General features: G+C 40.7%; 1 protein-coding gene across 1 annotated transcript in view; it reads left to right on the forward strand.

The window, feature by feature from the left end:
- Nucleotides 1-26,601, forward strand: part of DIAPH3 (diaphanous related formin 3) — a gene marked incomplete in the record, with an annotated part of 517,573 nt that overhangs the window by 25,567 nt on the left and 465,405 nt on the right. The window contains 3 exon segments of the mRNA XM_034758385.1: nt 8,584-8,760; nt 20,264-20,368; nt 25,058-25,188. Coding sequence (XP_034614276.1) covers nt 8,584-8,760; nt 20,264-20,368; nt 25,058-25,188 — 413 coding nt within the window.

Here is a 26,601-nt window from a genome sequence, read left to right on the forward strand (position 1 = left end):
TTTGGGGTCTCTTAAAAAAAAATGATGGGGTGTAATGGCCCTTCCCCTCATAATTTTGTCCACCAATTAGGCTTAACTTCTGACGCACCAATTTTGGTTCATTGATATTTTTCTGGTCTCACACTGTTGTTCACCTGGTATGATCTTAACATAGTTCTTGAATTAGATCAGCAAGCCTTTTTGTTTGGACTAAATCAGTTTTTCTATTCCCCACCTCCCAGAATTCAGTCTTTCTATCCTCTTCTTCCCGCCTCTCTCCCCTCCATGCAAATATTGTCTTCAACAATAAAATGTTGATGGGAATTGTGACTCGTTATGAACATTCACTCACTTTTTACAGTTGTTTACTGTAAGGGTAAATTTGTAGGCCAGATTATCACACCACCACTTGCGCTGCAATATCTCAAGCAGATTTTTCTACTGATCTGAAGGAAGCTTACCTGCACATCTCGGTAAAATAATCCGACAGAAGGCTTGTGTGCTTTGCCTGTAGTGGAATACTTTTCCAATGCACATCTTAGCCCTTTAGGATAATATCCCTTTAGGATAGTAACAACCTGTGGAGGGTTTCTATGAAAGAACAAGTGACCTTTATAGTATCTCTTGACAGGAAAGGGCTACAAGTGTACCCCTTTCTTTAACTAATGAATATCCCCATTTAAGAACATCAGCAGGAGTATGTTTGTCATAAATCAGGAAGTTGATAGTAACCTGATCTAGTATACATCTATTGATCTAGAATATATCTAGGGATACAGATGTATACTGGAATCTGTAGTCTTTCCTCCAAGGGGCAATTTGTAGAAGTTAAAAGGCACAATCCAATGAGGTTATCACTTATGAGAATGAAAGTTCATGCCCTGATTTTTTTCCCCTCACTGTTGCCACAGTGTCCAGAAACTTTACAAAAGTCTCAAAGGAGAGGTTCAAGGTTTTTTCTGATAGCCTTGACCTCGTGGAGGAGACAATGTTTCTCAGATCTGGTCATCTGCCTTTGTTGCAGGAAATACCTCTTTACCAACAGTGCAATACTACAAGGAGAAAGATAAGCTGCAGTGTATTGGAAAGAGGCCAATTTTACAAAACTCAGATAAACTTATTTATTTGCTTCATGAGAAAGATTGACCAACAGGTCATATTCCAAACCTTGTTTCGGTTCAAATACTGGTATAGAGACGATAACACTCAGAGCCAAAACCAAGGATGCTTTGGAGAAAGGCGGGGTGGGAAAGTTTCAACAAAATAAAGATGTCTGTAATGGAGACAAAAAGAAGAAAATGAAAGTACTATTTAACCCCACTGTTCTGCCAGCAATGATATACAGGGTGGAAAGCTGGTCAATGACAAAAGCAAAGGAAGAAAAATTCGCTGTCATCCAGAGAGCAATAGAAAGGCAAATGTGTAAGATATTGCTCCATGATCACATACCGAATGAGGAGATCAGAAGGCATACAGAAGTGACGGATGTAATGCAGGTGATTTATGACGCTAAACGGAGATGGGCGGGTTATGTAGTTTGCAAGCAAGACAATAGGTGGACAACCGCATCTGTGACTAGATCCCCAGAGACCACAAGCGACCGCAGGGCAGACAGAAAATGTGCTGGGCCAATCCCATGACAAAATTCTGTGACCAGAAATGAAAGAACCTGCTTGCAATAAAACGGAATGGTGTGGTGTCGACTTGCATTCGTGGCGGGATGGGCGAGGACAAGCTGGACAAAAGTTATCTTGTATTACCTCAATAAGACAAAACTCTTCTGCCAATCCTGTGACACAGGCATTACCAGACAAGATGACATTGCCAGGCAGGCATACTACATCTGTATCTGATTAGTTTCTTGATACTTCATTGAAGGGTGGGGATGGTCATGTGTGGTCTCTACTTAAGAACAAACTTAAGACAAAGCTGAAGTTAATGAAACAGCTGATCATGACATGAGACAAAAGTCTGGGGCCGTATAAGAGAAGGAAAAATAGCACAAAATATTCTCCATTATGGAGGAGATCTGCCAACATCAGTGTCATGAAAAGTGGATCCCAGCTCTCTGGATTGGACAAGCACTACATGAACTGACGGTTGGGTGAGAAAAACCTTATTATACAGGAAGATAACTTGTTAATAAGTACAAACTATAAATTGTTATGCCTTTACCTGCAATTTTATGTTTACAAATCCTTAAACTTCTTTTTATTTGAATCTTTAGCTCAAGCTATGTTAAACTTCAGTTCTTCTTATAAATATGTCTAAGTGCCTTGTGCTAAGGAAAGTGTTGAACGAGGTGTACTGCATCCATGTAGTCCGTGGATCAGAATACATTGCGGGTGTCCAGAAGACAAGGGACTGGGCGCTCGAGTATAACAAAGTGAGGAGTGTAAATTGCTAGCCTGCCCTGGGGAAGAGTGGGGCTTATGACACCCTGGAGTGGAGTGCTTGTGTTGCCTGCAGTAGGTAGTTTAGGGAGAGTTTTACCCTGGTGGACACAGTCAAGACTCGCTTACTCTGTAAGTAGGTAGTAGTGATTCATCCTGGATGTGTCTCAATCATCAATACTGTTGGTACCTTTTGGGGATAAATTTAGGGGAAAAGCTTTCAACAGAGAATCTTAAAAATGGGTGTCAGATGGCATTCTACAAGGATTCAAGGCAGCCTCCTCTGTCTTTCTGAGATACATATCTGTAGTTATTTTAGATATCTGTAGAGCTGCTACTTGGAATTCGATAGATATGTTTTTACATTATTATTCTCTTGACAGCTTCTAAATCTAATGCACAATTTGGCAGTGGAGTCTTTTATAGTCATTTAGACTTCTCCCCACTATTGAAGACAAAGAACTGCTTGCCTGTTACCTAAAGTGGGATCTGTGTGCATAAGTATTCAAAGAAAAAATGATTTAGTATAAAGTAACTGGTTAGAGAGGTTTTGTCCACATGGATCCCACAGCCTGCGCACCATACACTAATGTGGAGTCCTTTACCATTGTGAAGGAACTGGGAGGCAATTGGGCCACCACAGACTTTGTCTTCTCCAACGGTTGCTGCTGGCTAAAAAGAATCTGATATCACATGCATGAGGTGCACACACATCTAGTGTGGGATCTGTGTGGACAAAACTTCTCAAACTACAGTTAAGACAAGAAACCATTTTTTTTTCCTGTAATGCATATATACACACATACAAAGATTAATCACTTGATGACCTTGAGTACTCTGTGTGTGTACACATACAATACTAAAGGTCATCAAGGGATGAATCTGTAATTCATGAAGCGGAACTCAATGAAGCTAAAAATTACTTTTTTCTAATATGAGCTACAGTTAAATGGAGTTTTTTAGCTTAGTATAAGTTTGTGCTGTCTCTTTTGTTTGTGTTTTCTTTTAATTGGAGTACTTTTGTATATCATCCCCATGTGTAGTACCTGATAGGATACATATTTTAAATACTTGCTATAAAACATGAATTCCTAAAGTTGGATTATAATAACTGTTAGTTTGTTGCAACATATTAATAGCTGGGATCATGGCAATCGGCAGGGTTGTCTTCCATAATTGTGAAAACACAAAACAGGTACAGACTTCAAGCTTCCATTTGTTATTCTACTTGCTCTTAATAGTATATCTTAATGACGATACTTTTTTAAGCTACATAGAGGCTAAGGGACATATCACATAATAGTCTGTTTGCTTATAATAAGAAATATAGAAGTAATTGGCTCTAATCTAATATGTATGACTCAAGCTTTCATGTAGGTATACATGGTACAAAATATTTGGACTAAAGGTTTGGTTTAGTAAGGCTTAAGAAAGTTCAGATACTGCAAGAATGCTGTTTTAAAAAGTAACAAAAACTAAGGGAAGGTGCCTAGCTGATTTGGGCTAGGCTAATATAATCTGTTGCTTGCCAAACAGCAAAAGTCTGAATTAGGAAGTATTACTTTCAGTTGCTTGTATTTTTGATTCTCCTTGATTGTGTGTCCAGTCTTGAAGGCTCAGTCAAACCTGTGACTAAGACAAGCTTCTGACTTACGGGATTGTGCAAGCTGATTCTGCACTTCTAGATCTACTCCTCTGTGCTGTCCAATCTGAAGTGTTGGAAATGCCAAGTGTAGGGATGACTACAAAACTGATAAGTGTTCTTTGCCATGCAAAGTTGTGGGGATAGCAGATAGTAAAATAAGGGTAAAGTAAAGTAATCAGTGTGGTAGGGTGGGAAATTCTGTTATTACTTGATAAGGAAGTAAGATGTTGTGACATGCTCAGAGAGCTCAGGAAGGCGAAGAAATGGAAATAAACTCTTGAAGCAATTCTTAACAATACGAAGCTATTGACTTTCTTATGTTTTAATGAACGCTATCTTTTATGCAGTAAGTACAGAGAAGAAATTTACTAAGTCGCTTTAATAGACAATAGTGCAGTATTTTTAGAATGGCAACATTAATACTGTGAAGTATCCTAACAAGCTTAAATTAAAAAAAAAAGTTACAATGTTGTTTTAAATATTAAATAAAAAAAAGCGGCATCTTATTAGGAAGAGTTCTAGAACATCAAAATCATGTCTGTTATGAATTGTAATTTCCTTCATAAGAAGCAAATAAGAGTCTATTTAAAAAAAAAACCCCTAGCTTTTTCAATAAGTTTTTGCAATTGTTAGTTTAATATTTATCATAGAATCATAGAATATCAGGGTTGGAAGGGACCTCAAGAGGTCATCTAGTCCAACCCCCTGCTCAAAGCAGGACCAATTCCCAACTAAATCATCCCAGCCAGGGCTTTGTCAAGCCGGGCCTTAAAAACCTCCAAGGAAGGAGACTCCACCACCTCCCTAGGTAACGCATTCCAGTGTTTCACCACCCTCCTAGTGAAATAGTTTTTCCTAATATCCAACCTGGACCTCCCCCACTGCAACTTGAGATCATTGCTCCTTGTTCTGTCATCTGCCACCACTGAGAACAGCCGAGCTCCATCCTCTTTGGAACCCCGCTTCAGGTAGTTGAAGGCTGCTATCAAATCCCCCCTCATTCTTCTCTTCTGGAGACTAAACAATCCCAGTTCCCTCAGCCTCTCCTCATAAGTCATGTGCTCCAGACCCCTAATCATTTTTGTTGCCTTCCGTTGGACTCTTTCCAATTTTTCCACATCCTTCTTGTAGTGTGGGGCCCAAAACTGGACACAGTATTCCAGATGAGGCCTCACCAATGTCGAATAAAGGGCAACGATCACGTTCCTCTATCTGCTGGCAATGCCCCTACTTATACAGCCCAAAATGCCGTTAGCCTTCTTGGCAACAAGAGCACACTGTTGACTCATATCCAGCTTCTCGTCCACTGTGACCCCTAGGTCCTTTTCTGCAGAACTGCAACCTAGCCATTCGGTCCCTAGTCTGTAGCAGTGCATGGGATTCTTCCGTCCTAAGTGCAGGACTCTGCACTTGTCCTTGTTGAACCTCATCAAGTTTTTTTTTTTTGGCCCAATCCTCTAATTTGTCTAGGTCCCTCTGTATCCGATCCCTACCCTCTAGTGTATCTACCACGCCTCCCAGTTTAGTGTCCTCTGCAAACTTGCTGAGAGTGCAGTCCACACCATCCTCCAGATCATTAATAAAGATATTAAACAAAACCGGCCCCAGGACCGACCCTTGGGGCACTCCGCTTGAAACGGGCTGTCAACTAGATATGGAGCCATTGATCACTACCCGTTGAGCCCGACGATCTAGCCAGCTTTCTATCCACCTTACAGTCCGTTCATCCAGCCCATACTTCTTTAACTTGGCGGCAAGAATACTGTGGGAGACCATATCAAAAGCTTTGCTAAAGTCAAGGAATAACACATCCACTGCTTTCCCCTCATCCACAGAGCCAGTTATCTCATCATAGAAGGCAATTAGGTTAGTCAGGCACGACTTCCCCTTCGTGAATCCATGCTGACTGTTCCTGATCACTTTCCTCTCCTCTAAGTGTTTCATAGTTGATTCCTTGAGGACCTGCTCCATGATTTTTCCAGGGACTGAGGTGAGGCTGACTGGCCTGTAGTTCCCCGGATCCTCCTTCTTCCCTTTTTTAAAGATGGGCACTACATTAGCCTTTTTCTAGTCATCTGGGACCTCCCCCGATCACCATGAGTTTACAAAAATAATGGCTAATGGCTCTGCAATCTCACCCGCCAACTCCTTTAGCACCCTCGGATGCAGCGCATCCGGCCCCATGGACTTGTGCACGTCGTTTTTCTAAATAGTCCCAAACCACTTCTTTCTCCACAGAGGGCTGGTCACCTTCTCCCCATACTGTACTGCCCAGTGCGGCAATCTGGGAGCTGACCTTGTTGGTGAAGACAGAGGCAAAAAAATCTTTGAGTACATTAGCTTTTTCCACATCCTCGGTCACTAAGTTGCCTCCCTCATTCAGTAAAGGGCCCACACTTTCCGTGACTTTCTTCTTGTTGCTAACATACCTGAAGAAACCCTTCTTGTTACTCTTAACATCTCTTGCTAACTGCAACTCCAAGTGTGATTTGGCCTTCCTGATTTCATTCCTGCACGCCTGAGCAATATTTTTATACTCCTCCCTGGTCATTTGTCCAATCTTCCACTTTTTGTAAGCTTCTTTTTTGTGTTTAAGATCAGCAAGGATTTCACTGTTTAGCCAAGCTGGTCGCCTGTCATATTTACAATTCTTTCTACACATCGGGATGGTTTGTTCCTGCAACCGCAATAAGGATTCTTTAAAATACAGCCAGCTCTCCTGGACCCCTTTGCCCTTCATGTTATTCTCCCAGGGGATCCTGCCCATCTGTTCCCTGAGGGAGTCAAAGTCTGCTTTTCTGAAGTCCAGGGTCTGTATTCTGCTGCTCTCCTTTCTTCCTTGTGTAAGGATCCTGAACTCGACCATCTCATGGTCACTGCCTCCCAGGTTCCCATCCACTTTTGCTTCCCCTACTAATTCTTCCTTTTAGTCTCTTTTTATTTTTGTACGTTAAATTCATTCATATATTAATTGTTCTTTCAAAGTCTTTGTTGTTAGCAAAGGGTATGTTTGAACTCTAAGACCAAAATGTTGGTTTTTAACATGTGACCCATATTCAAGAATTTCATGTGACTGAATATTGGGCTTTACTTTATTATGGCTGGTCTCAAGTCTATGGGAAAAGAGATGTCTAGGGAAGACCCCTTATACAGCAAAAGTATGGTATAAACAAAACTGGATGATTGATAAGGGGTACCTAATATTTATTTATGTTCTTTGATAAGAGGTACTTGTTGCAGATGTTTTCTGTAATGGGTAAAATAAGAATCCATTGAAAGATGTTTGCTAACTCAGTAAGAACTGCTGGCTGTCACAGATGTCAGTAATAGTAACTGGATTAGAATTCCTCTTAGTCTATCAATCATGTAACCCTAAAGATGCCAAAAAAGAAATTCATAAGTAATTAGGTAAAACAAAAATGCCAAAAGGACACATGGTGAAATTAATCACGGAAAAGCAACTTTTTCTTCAACAAGGAACCGGGATTATAAAAAAACAGGGAACTTGACAAATTAGGTTGGGGATTATAAAATTGCCAGCATCCAACCAGATACAGAGGAGGCGGGGAGAGGCTAGCCCTTCACCTTACACCAAGGGTGGTAATGTATCTGTATTTTGTATAGTGCTGTACTAATCTGGCTGATATTTGATTAAATTCCATTTAAGCCTATTTGACAATCCCGAAGAGTTATTAAATTCAAACATACACAAAAAATATTGGTTTTACAATAGTGCTGTGGGTAGAGGTCAGGAATGTTGTGTTCTTGCTCCGTCTTTTATTCCTTGGACAAGTAACTTAACATGTATTTGCATCAATTTTGGGAGCACAATTTTGGGGTACTACGCACAATTCTTACCCAGCTCTATAAAGTACTTTGAGCTCTCTGAACAATAAGAGCTGGGTGAGCTAACCGCTATTATTTACTGCTATTGTACTTTTAGGATTAAGGCCATGTATGTACTACCACTTTTGCTGGCAAAACTTAAGTCACTTAGGGGTGTGAAAAAAACCATGTCCCTGATAGACATAAGTTGTGCTGGCATAAGTGATTATGTGCACAGCGCTATGTCGGTGGGAGAGGTTCTCTTGCCATCATGGCTACCGCCGTTCGTTTATGTGGTTTTATTATGTTGATGGGAGAGCTCTCTTCTGTCAGCATACAGCGGCTAAACGAGCGATTTTTACAGCAGCGCAGCTGCACTGGTACAGCTGTGACACTATAAGTTCGCTAATATAGACATGGCCTAAATGTTTGCTTTTTTTCTATTCTCTCTCCCTCTCCCCCCCCCCCCTTTGTCCCAGGTAATAAAAACAAAAAAGATACCTATCGATGCAAACTTTAAAGTATACATTGTATTGGAGCAGCTGATTTAAAAAAAAAATGTCTAAAGATGACTAGAATAGGTCTCATCATAAAAACGTTAACAATCAAATTGTAAAGGCTACTGTTGGTCAAACATGTCGGACACTTAACTTTTTTAAAAAGTTAAGTGTGAAAACTATTGTGTTTGAATATAATATGAATGACAACTGGTGATATACGTTCACTGTTTTTTGTTTGCAGTTGGATAGATTTGCCAGCATAAGGATTCCAGGCAGTAGAAAAGAAAGACCTCCTTTATTGCAGCTGAAACAATCACATTCCTCTATTGATTGGTCATCACCTCCTGCAGATGTGGATGAGTTCATCCCCAAACCCTTGTCAGAGCGAGAAATCCTAGCACTTTTTGAAAAAATGATGGTAAGAATCCCATATCACTGTTTAATACTTGGTGGTGAATTTTAAATGTCTTTGATTTAGAGAATTACACCATGACTAATGTCTGTTCACTTGAAGGTCATTGTCAATGTATGAATGAAAGTGTCTCTTTTTTTTTTTTTTTGTCCCTAATTGAATGAAGAATATGTATCAAGATGTAAAGGCAAACCGGGAATCATCATCAAGTGGTGATGTTTCTTATAGGATCTTAGCCCTGTGCGATTTCTTTTTTTTTTTTTTTTTTTTATCAGTGACCTGAAAGAAGACACACAATCATAACTTACCAATTTGCAGATGAGACAAACAGTAAATAATGAAAACTACAGTTCACTTTTATAGTGCCATCTGGATAGCTTGTAAACCAGGTAAAAGCAAACAGTACCCTCATCTGGCTTTCAGTACTTCTAAATGCATCCTATCCCAGGATCCTTGGTGGTAGCTGCTGTTTGAGTGATCTAGACACTAAGGGCCACCAAAATGGACACCACAAGCTGAAAGGACTATCTATTGCAGGGGTGGGCAAACTTTTTGGCCCAAGGCCCACATCTGGGTATGGAAATTGTATGGTGGGCCATTAATGCTCATGAAACTGGGGGTTGGGATGCGGGAGGGGGTGAGGGCTCCGCTGGGAGTGTGGGCTCTGGGGTGGGGCTGGGCATGAGTAGTTGGGGATGCAGGAGCGTGCTCTGGGCTGGGACCGAGGGATTCAGAGGGCAGGAGGGGAATCAGGGCTGAGGCTGGGGGTTGGGGCATAAGGGGGGGTTGAGGTGCAGGATCCGGGCAGCGCTTATCTGAAGCAGCTCTTGAAGCAGCGGCATGTCCTCCGTCCGGCTCCTACATGGAGGCGCGGCCACACGGCTCTGCGCGCTGTGCCATCCGCAGGTGCTGCCCCTGCAGCTCCCGTTGGCTGCAATTCCTGGCCAATGTGAGCTGCGGGGGCGGTGCTTGGGGCAGGAGCAGCGTGCAGAGCCCCCTGCCTGCCGCTACGCACAGGGGCTGGAGGGACGACATGCTGCTGCTTGTGGGAGCTGCGTGGATCGTGGCAAGCCCCAGACCCTGTTCCTTGGTGGGAGTTTGAGGGCTGGATTAAAACATCTGAAGGGCTGGATGCGGCCTCAGAGCTGTAGTTTGCCCGTCCCTGATCTATTGGGAGGAAAAACTTATTCTTCAGCTAGCTTGGAAATGTTTACTGCTAAATGCCAGGGCCTTTTAGATAGATAAACATAGTTATTTAAATTGGGATTATGTATCAAGTTGTATAGAAAAGCTTTTTCAGGACAACTGGAAGAAACTGAGGTCCATTTATAACAGAAAGGTCAGTTCATGGGTCATGCTACTTTGCAGATGGTATTTGATGCTTCAGACACTGCAGAGAGCTCTAGGGTCACAGCTGTTGTCATGCGCAGGGCTTCTAGGTTACAGTCTTCATGGATACTGGAAGAAGTACAGATCACAACTGCAGGCCTCTCATTTGAAGGTTGTGACCTGTTTAATTCCAATACTGATCAAGACCAGCATTTCATAAGATTTGTGAGCCACTTTTTGATCTGTGGGGCACTACATGCCACAGGTACCAAGGAGAAAACAAACCAGACCTCAGACTTTATTCAGACAGATGACCCCTTATTACTACTCTCATCACAGACCCTCTGAACCACAAAGAGAAAAGAGGTCCTAGCAAAGGAGGCCATAGAATGTCGGTTGGGAGGACTCTGTGGATGACTTAGTTGTGATGGTGCATGGATCAGCTGAACATGAGCTGTGACCAAAGGGGCTAGTGTGGTCCTCTGATGTATAAACGGGGGAAGATTGAATGGAAGTAGAAAGGCTACATTACCCCTATATTTGACTCAGGTGTAACCGCTGCTGGAATATTGTGTACAATTTTGGTGTCCACAATTCAAGAGCAAGAAGAATGATTCAAGGATTGTAAAACATGCCTTACAGTGATAGATTAAAGGAGTTCAATCTGTTAAGTTTTACAAATGGAAGGTTAGTAGACTTGATTGATCTGTAAGTGGCTTTCTATAAGTTTGCTGTAGAGTAAATAACCGTTCTCTTGAAATTTACGTAGCTCTTTAAAAAAAGGAATAAAAGTAAAGCTAAAGCCAATTCTGTTACGTGTAACACTAATGCTCCCCATCATGTGGTGTTGGGGCCTGGATCTTCAGCACTGCAGATTCTTCTACCACTTGAGCTACAGGATTAACATCAGTTTGTAGTAGTAGGATCATAGAAGTATAGGACTGAAGGGACCTCAATAGGTCATCTAGTCCAGTCCCCTGCACTCAAGTCAGGACTAATTAATAACTAGACCATTCCTGACAGGTGTTTGTCTAACCCGTTTTTAAAAACCTCCAATGATGGAGATTCTACAACCTTCCTGGGCGATTTGTTCCAGTGCTTAACCACCCTGATGGTTAGGAATTTTTTCCTAATCATCAACCTAAACCTCCCCTGCTGGAATATAAGCCCATTGCTTCTTGTCCTATCCTCAGAGGTTAAGGAGAAGAATTTTTCACCATCCTCATTGTGACACAAGCTTTCAAGTACATAAAATATTATCATGTCCATCCTTAATCTTTCTCCAGACTAATCAAACTCCGTTTTTTCAATTTTCCCTGATAGGTCTTGTTTTCTAGACCTGTAGTCACTTTTATTGCTTTCCTCCTAGATTTTCTCAAATTTTTTCATATCTTTCCTGAAATGTGGCACCCAGAACTGGACACAATACTTCAGCTGAGGCCTTATCAGCATGGAGTAGAGTGGAAGAATTACTACTTGTGTCTGACTTACAACGTTCCTGCTAATACTTACCAGAATTAAGTTCACTTTTTTTTTTTTTTTTGCAACAGTGTTCTACTGTTGACTCTTATTTAGCTTGTGATCCACTATAACCCTCTGATCTCTTTCCGCAATACTCCTTCGTAGCCAGTCATTCCACATTTTGTGCTTGTGAAACTGGTTGTTCCTTCCTAAGAGGAGTACTTTTGCGTTTGTCCTTATTGAATTTCATCCTATTTCTTTCAGACCATTTATCCAGTTTGTCCAGATCACTTTGAATTTTAATCATATCCTCCAAAGCACTTGGAACCCCTTCTAGGTTGGTATCGTTGGCAAACTTTATAAATGTACTCTTTATGCCATTATCTAAATCATTAATGAAGATATTAAACAATACTGGATCCAGGACCAATCCCGGTGGGACTCCACTCCACATGTCCTTTCAGCTTGATTGTGAACCATTTGGAATAGTTTTCCAACCAGGTATGCACCTGCCTTATAGTAGCTCCATCTAGGCTCTATTTCCCTAATTTGTTTATGAGCAGGTCACGTGAGACAGTGTCTGAAGTGGAGATATATCACATCTACCGCTTTACCCCTCTCCACAATGCTGCTTATCCTATCAAAGAAAGCTATTTGATTGGTTTGACGTGATTTGTTCTTGAAAAATCCATGATGGTTACTTATTGCCTTATTGTTCTAGGCGTTGGCAAATTGATTGCTTGATTATTTGCTCCATTATCTTTCCGGGTACTGAAGTTAAGATGACTGATCTATAATTCCCCAGGTTGTCCTTATTCCCTTTTTTATAGATTGGCACTATATTTGCCCGTTTTCATTTTCTGTGAGTTTTCAAAGATAATCATTAATGGTTCAGATATCTCAGTCAGCTCCTTTAGTAAGCTAGGATGTATTTCATGAGGACCTGGTGACTTTAAGACATATAATTGTCTAAAGCAACAAAGAGTCCTGTGGCACCTTATAGACTAACAAATGTATTGGAGCGTAAGCTTTTGTGGGTGAATACCCACTTCGTCAGACACATGCATCTGACAAAGTGGGTATTCACCCACGAAAGCTTATGCTCCAATACATTTGTTAGTCTATAAGGTGCCACAGGACGCTTCGTTGCTTTTTACAGATCCAGACTAACACGGCTACCCCTCTGATAATTGTCTAAGTAATTTTTAACTTGTTGCTGATGTATTTTAGCATCAGATCCTACCTCGTTTTCTTTGGTGGTCTTGATGTTAGATGTCCGATTGCTACTAACGCTTTTGGTGAAAACTGAATAAAAAAAGTCATTCAACACTTTAGCAATTTCCACATTTTATGTTGTTGTCTTTTCCCCCTCATTGGCTAAGGGGCCTACCCTGTTCTTTGTCTTCCTCTTGCTTTTAATGTATTTGTAGAATGTTTTCTTGTTACTCTTCGTCTCTAACTAGTTTAATTTTATTTTGTGTCTTGGCTTGTGGTGTTTGTTTATATTCATCCTTTGTAATTTGACCTAGTTTCCATTTTTTGTAGGACTCTTTTTAGTTTCAGATCATTGAAGATCTCCTGGTTAAGCCAGGGCGGTCTCTTACCATACTTCCAATGTTTACTACGTGTTGAGATCGGTGGCTATTTTGCCCGTATTAATGTTTCTTGAGCTGTTTCCCCCCTCAGGCTAGGTTCCTATGGGATCTTGCCTATCAACTGCCTGAGTTTGCTAAAGTCTGCCTTCTTTAAAACCCATTATCTTTATTGTGCTGTTTTCCCTCCTACCATTCCTTAGAATCATGAACTCAATTATTTCATGATCACTTTCACCCAAGCTGCCTTCCACTTTCAAATTCTCAACCAGTTCCTCCCTATTTGTCAAAATTAAATCTAGAACAGTTTCTCCGCTAGTTAATTTCTCCACCTTCTGAAATCAAAAATGGTCTCAAAAGCACTGGATAATCTGTGCCCTGCTGTATTTTTCCCACAGATATCTTGGTAGATGAAGTCACCCATCACCATTAAGTTGTGTGTTTTGGATGATTTTGTTAGGGTGTTCCCCCCCCCCCCCCCGATTAGGTGATCTGTAGTAAACCCGTACCATGACATCACCCTTGTTTTTACCCTTTTATCGTTACCCAGAGATTTTCAACGAGTCTATCTCCTATTTCCATCTCAACCTCAGTCTAAGTGTATACATTTTTGGTATACAAGGGAATACAGTCTCCCTTTTTTCCCTGCTTGTCCTTCCTGAACAAACAGTATGCTTCTATACCAATATTCCAGTCATGTGTTATCCCACCAAGTTTCTGTGGTGCCAACTGTCATTTCTAGTTCTTCCTGTTTATTCCCCGTACTTCGTGCATTAGTATACAGACATCTAACATACTGATTTGATTTCCCCTCTATGTTCTCTCTCTCGCTTTTGCCTTGTCTCTGATATAATTGGCCATACTCTCTCCCCCCCCCAGATTCCAACCCTTCTCCCAGGTCTCCATGTTTTTGACTTATCTGTGGGCTTTTGTTTCCTGCCCTTGTTGAGCCTAGTTTAAAGACCTCCTCGCTAGATTAGTTAGTCTGATCCAGAGATACTCTTCTTCCTCGATAGGAAGTTCAGTTGGGATTCGGCAAAGATGGTAGAGCTGGCGTGGCAGGGGGTGCGTGCGCAAAATTTTTTTACTGATAGGGGTGCGTGATCAAAAAAGTTTGGAGACCACTGCCTTAGAGGATGTCTAATACAAGAACAGTAGGTTTTTCCTTTGCATGAGTAGCCCCATTTCACAGGAAGCATAGTCAAGGAGAAAAAGTTGTCTGATTCTTTGAGCGGCAGCGTCACAAAGGGGATGGAATTTGGGATTGCCATATTGGAGTGTTAGGTTCTGTTCTGTGTGTGTAACCTCTCAGTGGGACCCAAGGCTTTGCTTGATTAGATTCTGTACCAATTGCAACTTACTTACTCAGCTTAGTTCTCAGGTGTCCTGGCTTTGAGAATAGATAAGTATCAGGTCAGGATAAGATACCTTAGACAAGTATGACCATTTCTTGTCTAAGATCTTTTTATGGATCAGCTCTATTTGGGATATCAAGATAGTGGCGTTTTGAGCATAATAAAAGGATAGAATTCTCCTTTTCTAAGAACAGCTGGATACAATCTAAAGTATCCTCAGAAGACGATCCTTTTTTTTTGGTTTTGTTTTTGTTTAAATGGGCGAAAATGGGCCTGCTAAGACTAGGGCAGTTCTACGAGAGCAAATAGAGAACATATGTTAAAAAGAATGTTCAGTATGTAGATTACAACAATTTTTGTTATATAAAATTAAAACCTATTTCAACCACTAAGAAATGGTGGGGTTAGTGAATTTCATAAGTAAGAAAGGTAAATGTAATTACATAAATGGAAACAAGCTCTATATAAGGCCCTTAGAGCACTTGATCCCTGTTTCGGCTTAGAGTAAATTTTCCCCTGTAGGTCCAGGGACAGAATAGGCCCACTGCTCCTCCTGCATGTTGTTAGAGGCGACTAAAAAGGGGCTACCTGGAGAGGGATGGGTTCCACCAGGTTAGAAATTTGTCCAAGACACACCATATGATGAGCAAGGCAATGATGTGTTTAGTGGATTAATCACAGCCCAGGTTAATATTGACCGCGCCATCCATCTCCCACCAGGGCAGACGCGACTAGTATACTATGGTGTAACCCCAACAAAGAGGATCCGTGGAAGAAATAACATCACCATAGCCACATGAAATGTAAGGACATTGAGATAAATAGGGAGGTTGAAAGAACTCGCGTATGAAATGGAACAATACACCTGGCATCTCCTAGGAATCTCTGAGGTCAGATGGAAGAACTTTGGAGAGGTACTAACGGAAGAAGGCCATGTACTCTATTACAGTGGAGAGGACAGACTTGTCAACGGCGTAGGATTTCTTGTGCATAAAGATGTCAATAATTCAGTATTAGGATGCCACCCAATGTCCAGCAGGCTTATTTCCATCTGTCTAACTGCAGTACCGTTTAATATCACAATGGTACAAGTCTACATCCCTACAACAGACTATGACGATGAGCAAATTGAAGATTTTTACAATCAGCTCCAAGACCTCATCGATAAGGTACACAAGAAAGATATCCTGATTGTACAAGGAGATTGGAATGCTGAAGTGGGTACTGACGCACAGGCAGATTGGCGAAATTATTGTGGCCCTTTCTGTAATGCAGTAACCGGTGAGAGAGGACTGAGACTTTTGGAGTTTGCCAGCTATAACAATCTGGTTCTTGTAAACACATTAGGAGCACATAAAGCATCAAGATGATCTACATGGCATGCACCTAATGGTCTACATCACAGCCAGATCGACTACACCATGGTGCAAAACCAATTTCATTCTGGGATTAACAGAGCTAAAACAAGGAGCTTCCCCGGTGTTAATATTAGAAGTGATCACAACCTTGTGATGCTAAAAATTTGGCTGCGGCTAAGGAAAATCATCAGGCCAAAGTTCACCAGAACCAAGCTTGACTTAAAGACTCAGAGACCGAAATATTGCAGAGTCATTCCAATGGTCGGCGGGAAATTTGTCCTGCTGCTTGCTCTAGAGGAAGACAGAAACAATGACCAACAATTTCAACGCTGTAATGAATGAGGCAGCAATGGACATCCTTGGGAAACATCGTAAGAAGACAAAACCCTGGGTTACAAATGTGTGACATTAGAAGAGAACTTGAGAGACAAGAACAGCACTGAGGGGGCTGATAAATACAGAGCAATTGGCAGAAAGATCAAGGAAGGAATGAAGGTGGCCAAGGAGATATGGACTGAAAAACAATGCTCTAAAATTGAACAGTGTATCAATAATAAAAATAGCAAATGAGCCTTCCAGGTTGTAAAAGATCTGTCGAAGGAAAGATGGACCAAAGCTAATGCAATTCAAGACAAAGAAGGGAACAGTCTTACAGAAGAAAGGGACATCATCAATAGGTGGACAAACTACTGCTCTGATCTATACAACCACCAGACAAAAGGAGATCCTAGTGTCTTAGGCAGCCCAGATTCAACAGAGGAGGATGACTTTCCAATACTGCGTGACGAAATGGATACAGCTGTGGAATCACTCAAGAATGGAAAAGCTACATCCCAGCTGAACTGATGAAATTTGGAGAGAAATAGTAATAGATGTACTCAACAAGATCTGGCAGATGGCTGAGTGGCCCTCCACGTGGACACAGTCACTAATCAACACTCTGCCAAAGAAAGACAACCTGCAATTGTGTCAAAATTACCAGACCATAAGCTTAATCAGCCATCCTAGCAGAGTGATGTTGAAAGTCATATTGAACAGATTGAAGCCACAAGCAGAGAATATCATAGCTGAAGAACAGGTTGGCTTTTGTGCAGGAAGAAATACTACAGAATAGATGTTCAACCTTCATGTTCTATGTGAAAAGTACTTAGAACACTAGCAGGACATCTACCGCATCTTCGTTGACTTCAAGAAGACATTGGACAGAGTATGGCACGAAGCTCTCGACGCAACCATGAAGAAGTACAATGTTGGTTGTAAGCTTATTCTTATCATTAAACAACTGTATGCCAAGGCCAACAGTGCAATTCTCGTCAATGGCACAATAGGAGAGTGGTTTCGCTCCACTGTTGGAGTCTGGCAAGGCTGCCTTCTTTCGCCCATGCTGTTCAACATCTACTTGGAGTGCATAATGACTGATGCCCTAGAAGATCACATACGCACAGTCAGCATTGGGGCGGGGGGGCAAACAATCTCAAATCTTCAGTTCGCTGATGACATTGATGGCCTGGCAGGTAGTGAATATGAACTTGCCAAGCTTGTGAAATGATTGGATGAAACCTCTGCAAAATCCAATGATTGGATGAAACCTATGGCATGGAAATCCAGTGTTTACCTCTCCCCCAAAAAACCCCTGTTTGAATAGTTCCTGATACCATTTCCTTTAAAGAATATATTTTAGAGCCTGGAAAGTGTGGAATGAGAAGTAACTTTAACTATATTTGGATGTTATGTTCTGCATGGGAATATGGCAAAATATTTTAAACCTCAATGGCAGGACAAAAATGAGATTACAAATACACCTTTACCCAGATATAACGCTGTCCTCAGGAGCCAAAAAATCTTACCAGGTTATAGGTGAAACCGCGTTTTATTGAACTTGCTTTGCTCCACCGGAGCGTGCAGCCCTGCCCCCCCCCCCCCGGAGCGCTGCTTTACCGCATTATGTCGGAATTCATGTTATATTGGGTCGCGTTATATCGGGGCAGAGGTGTAGATCCTTTGGTGTACTGCTTTGGGTTTCTCAAAAAAAGACCCCATTCATTGCACCAGACTGTTAGATCCTTAGGGTGTGATATGGTTATGTACTTCGCACAATTCACTGACTAAAAATATAATGAAAACCAAATACTTATTTCCTTCCATATCACAAAATAGTGGCTCTCATTGCACCTCTCTTTTCCTAAAAGCCGAGTTGAACAGACTGGTTCGCAGCATGTCTTGAAGGACTAACAGAGATGTGGGTTATTTGATTAGGCTGACTAAATTTTTAAGTTGGGGCAGTTGTTGAATGACTAGCAGTCACCTTGCCTGAACTGATGGGGATCCATCTCATGAGTTTAATCTGAAAGTAGCTGCAGTAATCTGAAAATAGCTACAGCAGTCCTCACTAGCCTTGGATGACCCAGAAGTGTCAACATCTAAAAATGCCTCCTTTCACGGTCAGCTTGTAAGGTATCTGTATAACTTGCTCCCAGCTGAGCACCTGGCCAGTCACACATATATTTGTCAGCTCAAGGCCGGATTATTCTAATTCACTGTATCTGAAGCTGAATGTGAAGATGACCAAGCACAGGCTTCAGCTGGCAAGGAATTTGGCTGCCCACCTTTTCCATGGTTTAGGCAGCTACGAGCACATCGCGCCAGTGCTTGAGTCCCTTTACTTCAGTGGTTCTTAACCTTCGGCCCGTGGGACATTTGTGGCCCAATCAGCACAGGGCTGTGGCCCATGTGACATCCTCAGGGCCATACAGGTAGTATTGGATGTGGCCCACAATGGTAAATAGGTTGAGAACTACTGCTCTACTGTCTCCCTAGTCAGCTTCTGATGCTGGTTTAAGGCTTTTGTCTTAATATGAAAGGGATCAATAGATTGAGCCTCAAGGATGTTAAAGACTAAATTTTGACGTATGAACTGCTGCGATGCTGCATTCTTCTAGTATAGTGCAGATTCCAGATCCCAGGATTAAGTGCATGAGAACTGGGGACAAAGAATTGTTGGCTGGGGGGAAATCTGGCTATGGACCAAATTTCCAGATGAGCTTAGGTGAAACTAGAGCTTTAGAAAATGCTGCAAACCTTTCTTTTTGAAAAAGGCCTATTTATTCTCCATCAGAAAGACATGTAAACCCTGTTTTGGCACATAAAACCCCAACCAACAAAAAAGCTACCCTGAAACAAATCCATCAAAGCAACAAATAAGTAAATTAATAAAATCAAAAACAAAACAAGAAGCGTTTTACCCTCGGAAGGGAAGTGTGCCACAGATTCCTAGAAGTCTGTTATGGACTTGCTGCTCATTTTATGTGGAAGACACTTAGATACTGCAGCATAAAAGGATCAGATAATATGGGACAGGGGGTGAGGCTGCCTCTGACATAGGCAGGTGCTAAGTCACCTTCATAGACCAAATCAGTAACTTAAAACTACGTGCGGAAACTCACAGGTAGATAGTACAGTTTCCAGAGCACTAGCATAATGAGCTCATGGCAGGAAACTCTGTTTTTAGCAAGTTATGCACCAGCTTCAGTTTTCAAAAGGATTTAAAATGTACCTGGATGCAGTGCAGTAATCTCATCTCATGGTGACTGATAGGCATGGATGTTAGTAGCAAGATCGGCATCCAAAAATAGGCTGAAATATTCTTGACAGAGGCAGATGTGGGAGAAAAATGCTGCTGTGTGATCACTGACCTGCAGATGATGTTTGCAATTTGGGTGTCTAATTACAGGAATAACAAAAGGCAGTGACACTTGCTCTACAAAAGATGCAGAGATAATTTTTTTGCCCTAATCTTGCATACATTTTCCAAAATGACTGATGCTGCAGTCTTGATTTTTGGTGCATATGGTTCCAACTCTGTGGTATTCTTGCAAGAGCCTTACTATTTTGGGTGATTGAGGAGGAGGTAGTGTGACTGTGCTTTTTGCATCTAATCTGAAATATAGGTTTCTCACCCCAACACTGGATCCAATGCAATATGTCCATTTTGCACGTGATTCCTAGGATGAGATGAAATTGGAACTACTACACTGCTAGTGCTGCTGCACTGGAAATTCCCTACATGACTAAGGTTATTCAGTATGGTGATGCTGAATAGGGTGGGTAAAATCATGACACATTTTCCTTAAAAATTAAAGCAAACTTTTTTTAAAATTTTTAACTTGACTATATATTTTGCTCTCTCATTTTTTTTCCTATTTCATGGTTTTAAATGGCTTAAGTGGATGTTTTGTATTTGATTCTTCAGTTCCCTCATTGTTAGTTTTCTGTTTTTTTACATAGGGTTTTTTTCCTTAAGTTTCACGTTTAATTGTTCATATATGCCTATTCAGCAAAGTATAGGACCTCATTAAGATCCTTATTGTCAGACACATAGATGGCTAAATCAAGTTTTTTCAATCTTTTCCCATAGGAAGATATGAACTTAAATGAAGACAGAAAAACACCATTGCGAGAAAAGGATTTAAGTACCAAAAAAGAAATGGTGATGCAATATATCAGTACTGCTTCGAAGGCTGTAAGTATATGTCACTTCTAAAATACACCAAAAATATGCCTATGAAAAGTTTAGTGTACTTGTATGTTTGGAGGGATGATAATGCACAATTGAGCTATTAAGTTTTTTTGGACTAATATCAATCCTTGGATGCAAATGTCCTAAAGGGCTAGATTTTAATTTTTTTTACGTCTTTATGTAACAGTGGAAGTTGTTTGTATACGTTGGGCCGAGTTTATCCTGTAAGGTAAAAGTATAACTGTCAGTTGGGACAAATAAGTTCCCTTGCAAACATCTGAAGTGTCAGTTATAGTGTTACTTTTCAGTACTATTTTAAAATCATTTTTACTTGGTTGTTCATGCATTCTTTACACTTGACTCTAATACCCCATTCTGTATTGTTTGTTACTTTCAATTTGTGCAATGTTATTTAGCAACATCGAAGGTACATACTGGAACAGACCAGGGTCCATCTAACTTAGTATTCTGTGTCTAATAGCGGTCATACACACACACAAATGTCCAATTTTTATTTAGAATCCTACTAGTTCTTGATCTTAGTGATATTGAGGCCATGAGTTTCACAGACTACTTGTGCATTCTGTGAAAAAACATTTCCATGTCACTTTTAAATATGCCACTCTTCAATTTAATTATATGACCCTTATTTTAGAATTGACAAGGTGACTATACATGTCTGATCCACCTTTTCAGCACTGTTATTTATTTTGTGTACCTTTATGATGTCACTATTTATTTATACTCTCTTCAATGTAAATCGTTTCTTTTCAGTTTCTCTTCTCTTCATAGCAAATATTTTTCGTAGTCCAATCATTCTTGTTGCTTTTACTCAGTTTCTCCCCATTATTTCTATTGTATCCTTTTTGTAACCAATATGGAACACAGTATTCCAGGTGAGGTTGTATCACTGATTTATCTAAATGACATTTTCAATATTTTCCACTCCCTTCTTTATGCATCTTAATACTTAATTTGCTTTTTGACCACCACTACATTGTGAGCAGAGGTTTTTCACTGAGGTTCACAGTTTCTCTTCTGAGTTGTTGGAACCAACAGGGAACCTAGTAAGGATTGTGACTACTTGAAACAATACACATGAGAAGGAATTATTTTACATTTGTCAGTACAGAATTTCATCTGCCACAGCCACCCTATTTCACATAGCAAAACCTAATTGATGTATTAGATGAAACATAAGATGTCAAAATAAAGTAAATGTTTTGCAGATTTTAGAGAAGTCTTTCAATTGAATCCAGTGTGGAACAGTCCTACGTTTCGAATTAGTTTTTGTAACACAAGTTGTACTTGTATTGGAAAATTTTTGGGTACTCTAATTTAGTGACCCAAGAGATAAATGAAATACTAATTCCTTGATATTGCTCATTACCAGTGAGACTCAAATGAAGACTCAAAAATAGTTTTGCTCCTGGAGAATACATTTTGTATGGTCTAACTTGGTCAGTAGTTTAAAGTATTGAAATCTTATTTTGGTATCGTGACTCTGAAATGTAGGAATTGCTGCATATGTACCCTTCTGGCCAGTGTGTTACATGTCTCTCCCTCTGTGCTCAATTCATAGAAGATGAGTCTGTTAAAGCCTCCAGCTACAGAGTCTTAGTTCAAGCTGTAGAGTCATGCATTTAGATTTGGAGGTGCCTACTTCAATCAATGTTGTGTTAGCCAAGATGGCAGTCATTACATACAGGTTACAGCTACTTCCCTTCTTGATGAATAAATTTAGCACAGAAATCACAAGTAATTTTGGTAACCAAATAAGGAGCCATTCGATTCTTCATTGTAATATATAGTATTAAAGTAGTACCACTTGGATACATTTATTGTATGTTACCTGAACAGGTATGGCTTGGGAAATCCTTCAAGGCTCTTTCATTTAAATTCCTGTCCCATGCAGTGTCAAATCTTGGTTGCACAACATGGGCATTTGGACCAGTGACTGTCAATGCAATGTTTCCAGAAAGCTCTTCTGTAAATGGATTCCCCACCCTTTTTCTTCTACTGTTAAGAGTAATATGGGCTTGTATATTGATCCATGTTCTACTGTACCAAATAGGTTTTCCTGGCTTTTATTATTATGAATACAAACTACATTAACACCTAGGAGCCCAAATCATGGATCATGGTCCCGTTGTGCTAATCACTGTATAAACAATAATAAAAAGATGGTCCCTGTCTCAAAGGGCAATTAATTTGTTTTCATGTGGATTTAATAGTGACAGCAGGAATAAATATGACCTTTATTATACAAGTGTGATACAAGAACCTCTTAAGTGCCATCTGACAAGGGGATGCAGCAAATCATAATGTACTAAGTTCTGGCATTGGCTCCCTTGCGGTGGCAATGACAGATGAATCACTATATTATGTTGCAAATTATCATAATTACTTTTGCTTTCCTCTGACCACATCAAAAATGCCCTGTACAAAATAAATGCACAACCTCTGTGACAGAGATCCCTTTTATGAAGGATCCCATTTTTTAACAAACATCCCTCATCTGAGACCTGCACCAAACACATGCCTTATAGAATATTTATCCATAAAGTCTTAGTCGCGTTTTTCAGGAGCATAATTACAATGTTAAATGAGGAGTTACTGTATGCATAAATGTAGACCCAGGTTTGCATTTTAGGATTTTGTTGTGTATTGTAACCATTTGTTTCCACCACTCTTATTGCTTTAGTCTTTCTTACAACAAAACAAAACTAAGTTTATTTAAGTGCTCACAAGTGCTGTGTGGTTTACAGCAGTTGTGGTTTAAGGTAAAACTTGTAAATAGGGGTGTACTGTACCTCTAGGTGCAGATGATCTGGCATTTCGGTGAGTATCCAGTGTCGGGCTGGATATCACAGGGGAATGTTTCAAAGCAGCTTGGGCCTTGGAAAGCACCTATTGTTAATGTGCAAGGCAAAGTTAGGGATGGTATAATCCGGAAGAGTGTTGAGTGGCAGAAAGGCTGCTGGTGGTGGGGAATTGATACCCACCTACCATAAGGAAGACTACCTTTTGCTTGAGTCAGGATAACAGGATGACTTAGTCCTGGGTGCCCTGATGTATGGATTTGTGGTTATCTCTCCTTGTCAGTCTCAGTGGGGGGGCCATGCCCCCTCGCTACTGTGTGGCTGTCCAACCAAGCTTACGGGGGAATTAGCGCTTCCAGAGCTCTGACCCGGCTCTTGGTGGGGCAGAGTGTCAAGCAGTCCTATGAGTCTCTGTCCCTCTAGATGGGGCTGAGCAGTAAGCAGTCCGTGAGGTTCTGGCCTTATAGCAGGGCTGAACAGTAAGCAGTCTAGAGAGCTCAGGCCCTCAGCAGGGCAGAGCAACAAATAGTTTTAAAGTGGGTCTGACCCTTGGGCAGAGCAATAGGCAATCTTTCACCTGGCTCAGGCAGATGACCGAAAAACACAGGGGCCTCAGCCTAAGGTGGGTAGGCTGTGGAAGCCTAATATTGCAGGATCTTCAATACTGTAAATGAAATAGAGCTTTAATCATTATAAAAATTAGAGTATGCAAATGAGTTAGGTGTATATAAAAGGAAAGGTAAAAATGTGAGTAGTACAAGGTATTAACACACGTCAACTTCTAATCGCTCTAAAATTCTGAAACAAAAATCAACAAAACTTGGTTAACTAGTAATACAGAAGGGTAAAATTAAAGTTTTGCTGATGTAACTTGCATTGACCAAAGTTTGTAGTGTAGACATGGTGATAGAATTGACACTATTGTCACAGGACACCTAAACACTTTAAGATGCGAAAATAACTTTTTTTTCTAGGTTTGGCTTAATTTTTTTTTAAAAAGGGAAGAGCATTAAAGCATGTAGGTTAATATGGTTAAATAGTTCTGGCTACTTGTAGACATTCCTTAAGTGCTGATAAACCAGGATTGGGGGACAAAACGTGTCTTCAGTGTTAAACATTATTCAGTGTCTGCTTTCTGGACCCTCAGTCTTTTTAAAAAAAAAATTAACTGGTATATGTCGGCGTCAGTGCATTAGACATGTAAATAGTGATTTAAACACTTGTTTTATTCCAGTCACTTTACTCAATACCTTAAAACTTTTGAGATGATCTGTAAAGAAGTTAAACAAATTCAAAATGTAGCATAAATGAAAAGGGTATCTTCACAAAAATTATCTTGGACTTGGTTCATTAGAATTACCCATTTTTTTTTCTGTCGTACTTTAATGTTCTGATATTAATAGAGGTAATCAAAAAGTCTGCTGTTTTTCTGCTCAGTGAAACAAGTAGCCTTAAAATGCCAAGTTTCTCACCTCATGTAATACATTTTGTAGTTGAATTATGTATTTTTGGTACATTTTGGATATTTTTCTCTGATCCTTTGTTATGCTGTTAAAACGTTCATTTAAAATTTAAATATCATGCTACACTGGGCTTTGTCCTACTGACAGGTATTGCTTTCTGACTTTTGCTTCGTTCATTTGCAGTCAAAAATATTTACTGAAAACTCAAACAACGTATGATACAACTTCAAATATTTCCACCAGTTTGTTTTACTCACATTTTAGGATTATGTTATAGCACAGTTGCTTAATAAAAAACATTTTAGGATGAGGCATCAAGATGTTCTCATAAATAGCAATTGAATTGGATAATCTGTATAAAGTAATTGCGTACCAGAAAGAAAATCAGTGTGACTTTCCTCTTGCAGGGAAGCCTCAAGAGCAGCCGACAGATTACAGCACAGGAATTCATCCTGGAACTAAAATCTGGAGCAACAGATGAAAGACTTATTACTTGCTTAGAATCTCTACGGGTTTCTTTGACCAGTAACCCTGTCAGGTAATGCCTCCATCTGCTAGGGCATATTGCAACAATTAACAATTTTCTGTAGCCTTTTATCATTGAATTTTATAAGAAGTAATTCTCTTCTAAATAAAATGAATAGGTGGGTTTTAAGTATGCATACTTTGATGCTGTTGGATTAATTTACATCTGTTAACGCCGTTCTGATTTTAAAGCTGTCTGTACATATATTTTTTTTTTTTTTTTTTTTCAGGTTCTCTAATTTTTACATAGACAGTTGTATGGAACAAATAACAAGAAAACAGTCACAAAATGTGAAGCAGTTTTTATATCCAAAGAATAGACAATTCTGCCTACATCTGAATGCTACATAAAGATATGGCAGTGTTATTGTAGTTGTGTTTGGTTCTAGAACAGGGGTCGTCAACCTCTGGCGCGCGGCTCGCCGGGGTAAGCACCCTGGCAGGCTGGGCTAGTTTGTTTACCTGCTGCATCCGCAGATTTGGCCGATCGTGGCTCCCACTGGCCGTGGTTCGCTGCTCCAGGCCAATGCGGGCTGCGGGAAGCAGCGCAGGCTGAGGGATGTGCTGGCCGCGGCTTCCCGCCGCCCGCATTGGCCTGGAGTGGTGAACTACGGCCAGTGGGACCCACGATCGGCCAAATCTGCGGACACCGCAGGTAAACAAATTGGCCCGGCCCGCCAGGGTGCTTACCCTGGCAAGCTGCGTGCCAGAGGTTGCCGACCCCTGTTCTAGAACATTAGAGAGATTAAGTGGGTGAGGTAATATCTGTTGGACCAACTTCTGCTTGTGAAAGACAAGTTTTTCAACTTACAGAGGTTTTTCTTCAAGTCTGGGAAATGTATTTAGCTGCGACACTCTGTATACAAGGTGGAACAAGATTGTTTAGCATAAGTAGTAACACATTTCAAATGACCATTCAAGGTGAAGTACTAAATAGATAAGACTTTAAAGTTGATGAAGTAGTCCTTCAACCTCTACTTTTGGACTATACCTTGGCTTACGCCAAGGGTTATTACTGGTATCTAGTCTTGGATAGGGAATTTATGGAAGCTTAATGATGGAGAAAATGATGTTCACCAACAACTACAGTTCCAACAGTTTGTCCACATAGATGTTCTTCTTTGAGTGCTTGCTCATGTCGATTCCATTGTAGGTATGCACGCGCCCATGTGCGCAGCTGTCTGAGACCTTTGCTTTAGCGCTACCCATAGGGCTGGCTGTGGCGTCCTCTGGAGTGCCCCACACATGGCGCAGTATATCAGGCGCCACCGGACCTGCTCCCTCTCAGTTCCTTCGTACTGCCTGTGGTGGTCAGTTGGAGCGCCTCTGTCACTTGCTTTGCAAGCGGTCAGTGGTTTCTCGTCTAGCTTAGCCTTGTGCTTTACCTGTAAATAGTTTAATCGTTGTTTGTTAGTTAGTTAGCCCT

Source organism: Trachemys scripta, chromosome 1, assembly GCF_013100865.1.
Source record: "Trachemys scripta elegans isolate TJP31775 chromosome 1, CAS_Tse_1.0, whole genome shotgun sequence".
Lineage (NCBI taxonomy): Eukaryota > Metazoa > Chordata > Testudines > Emydidae > Trachemys > Trachemys scripta.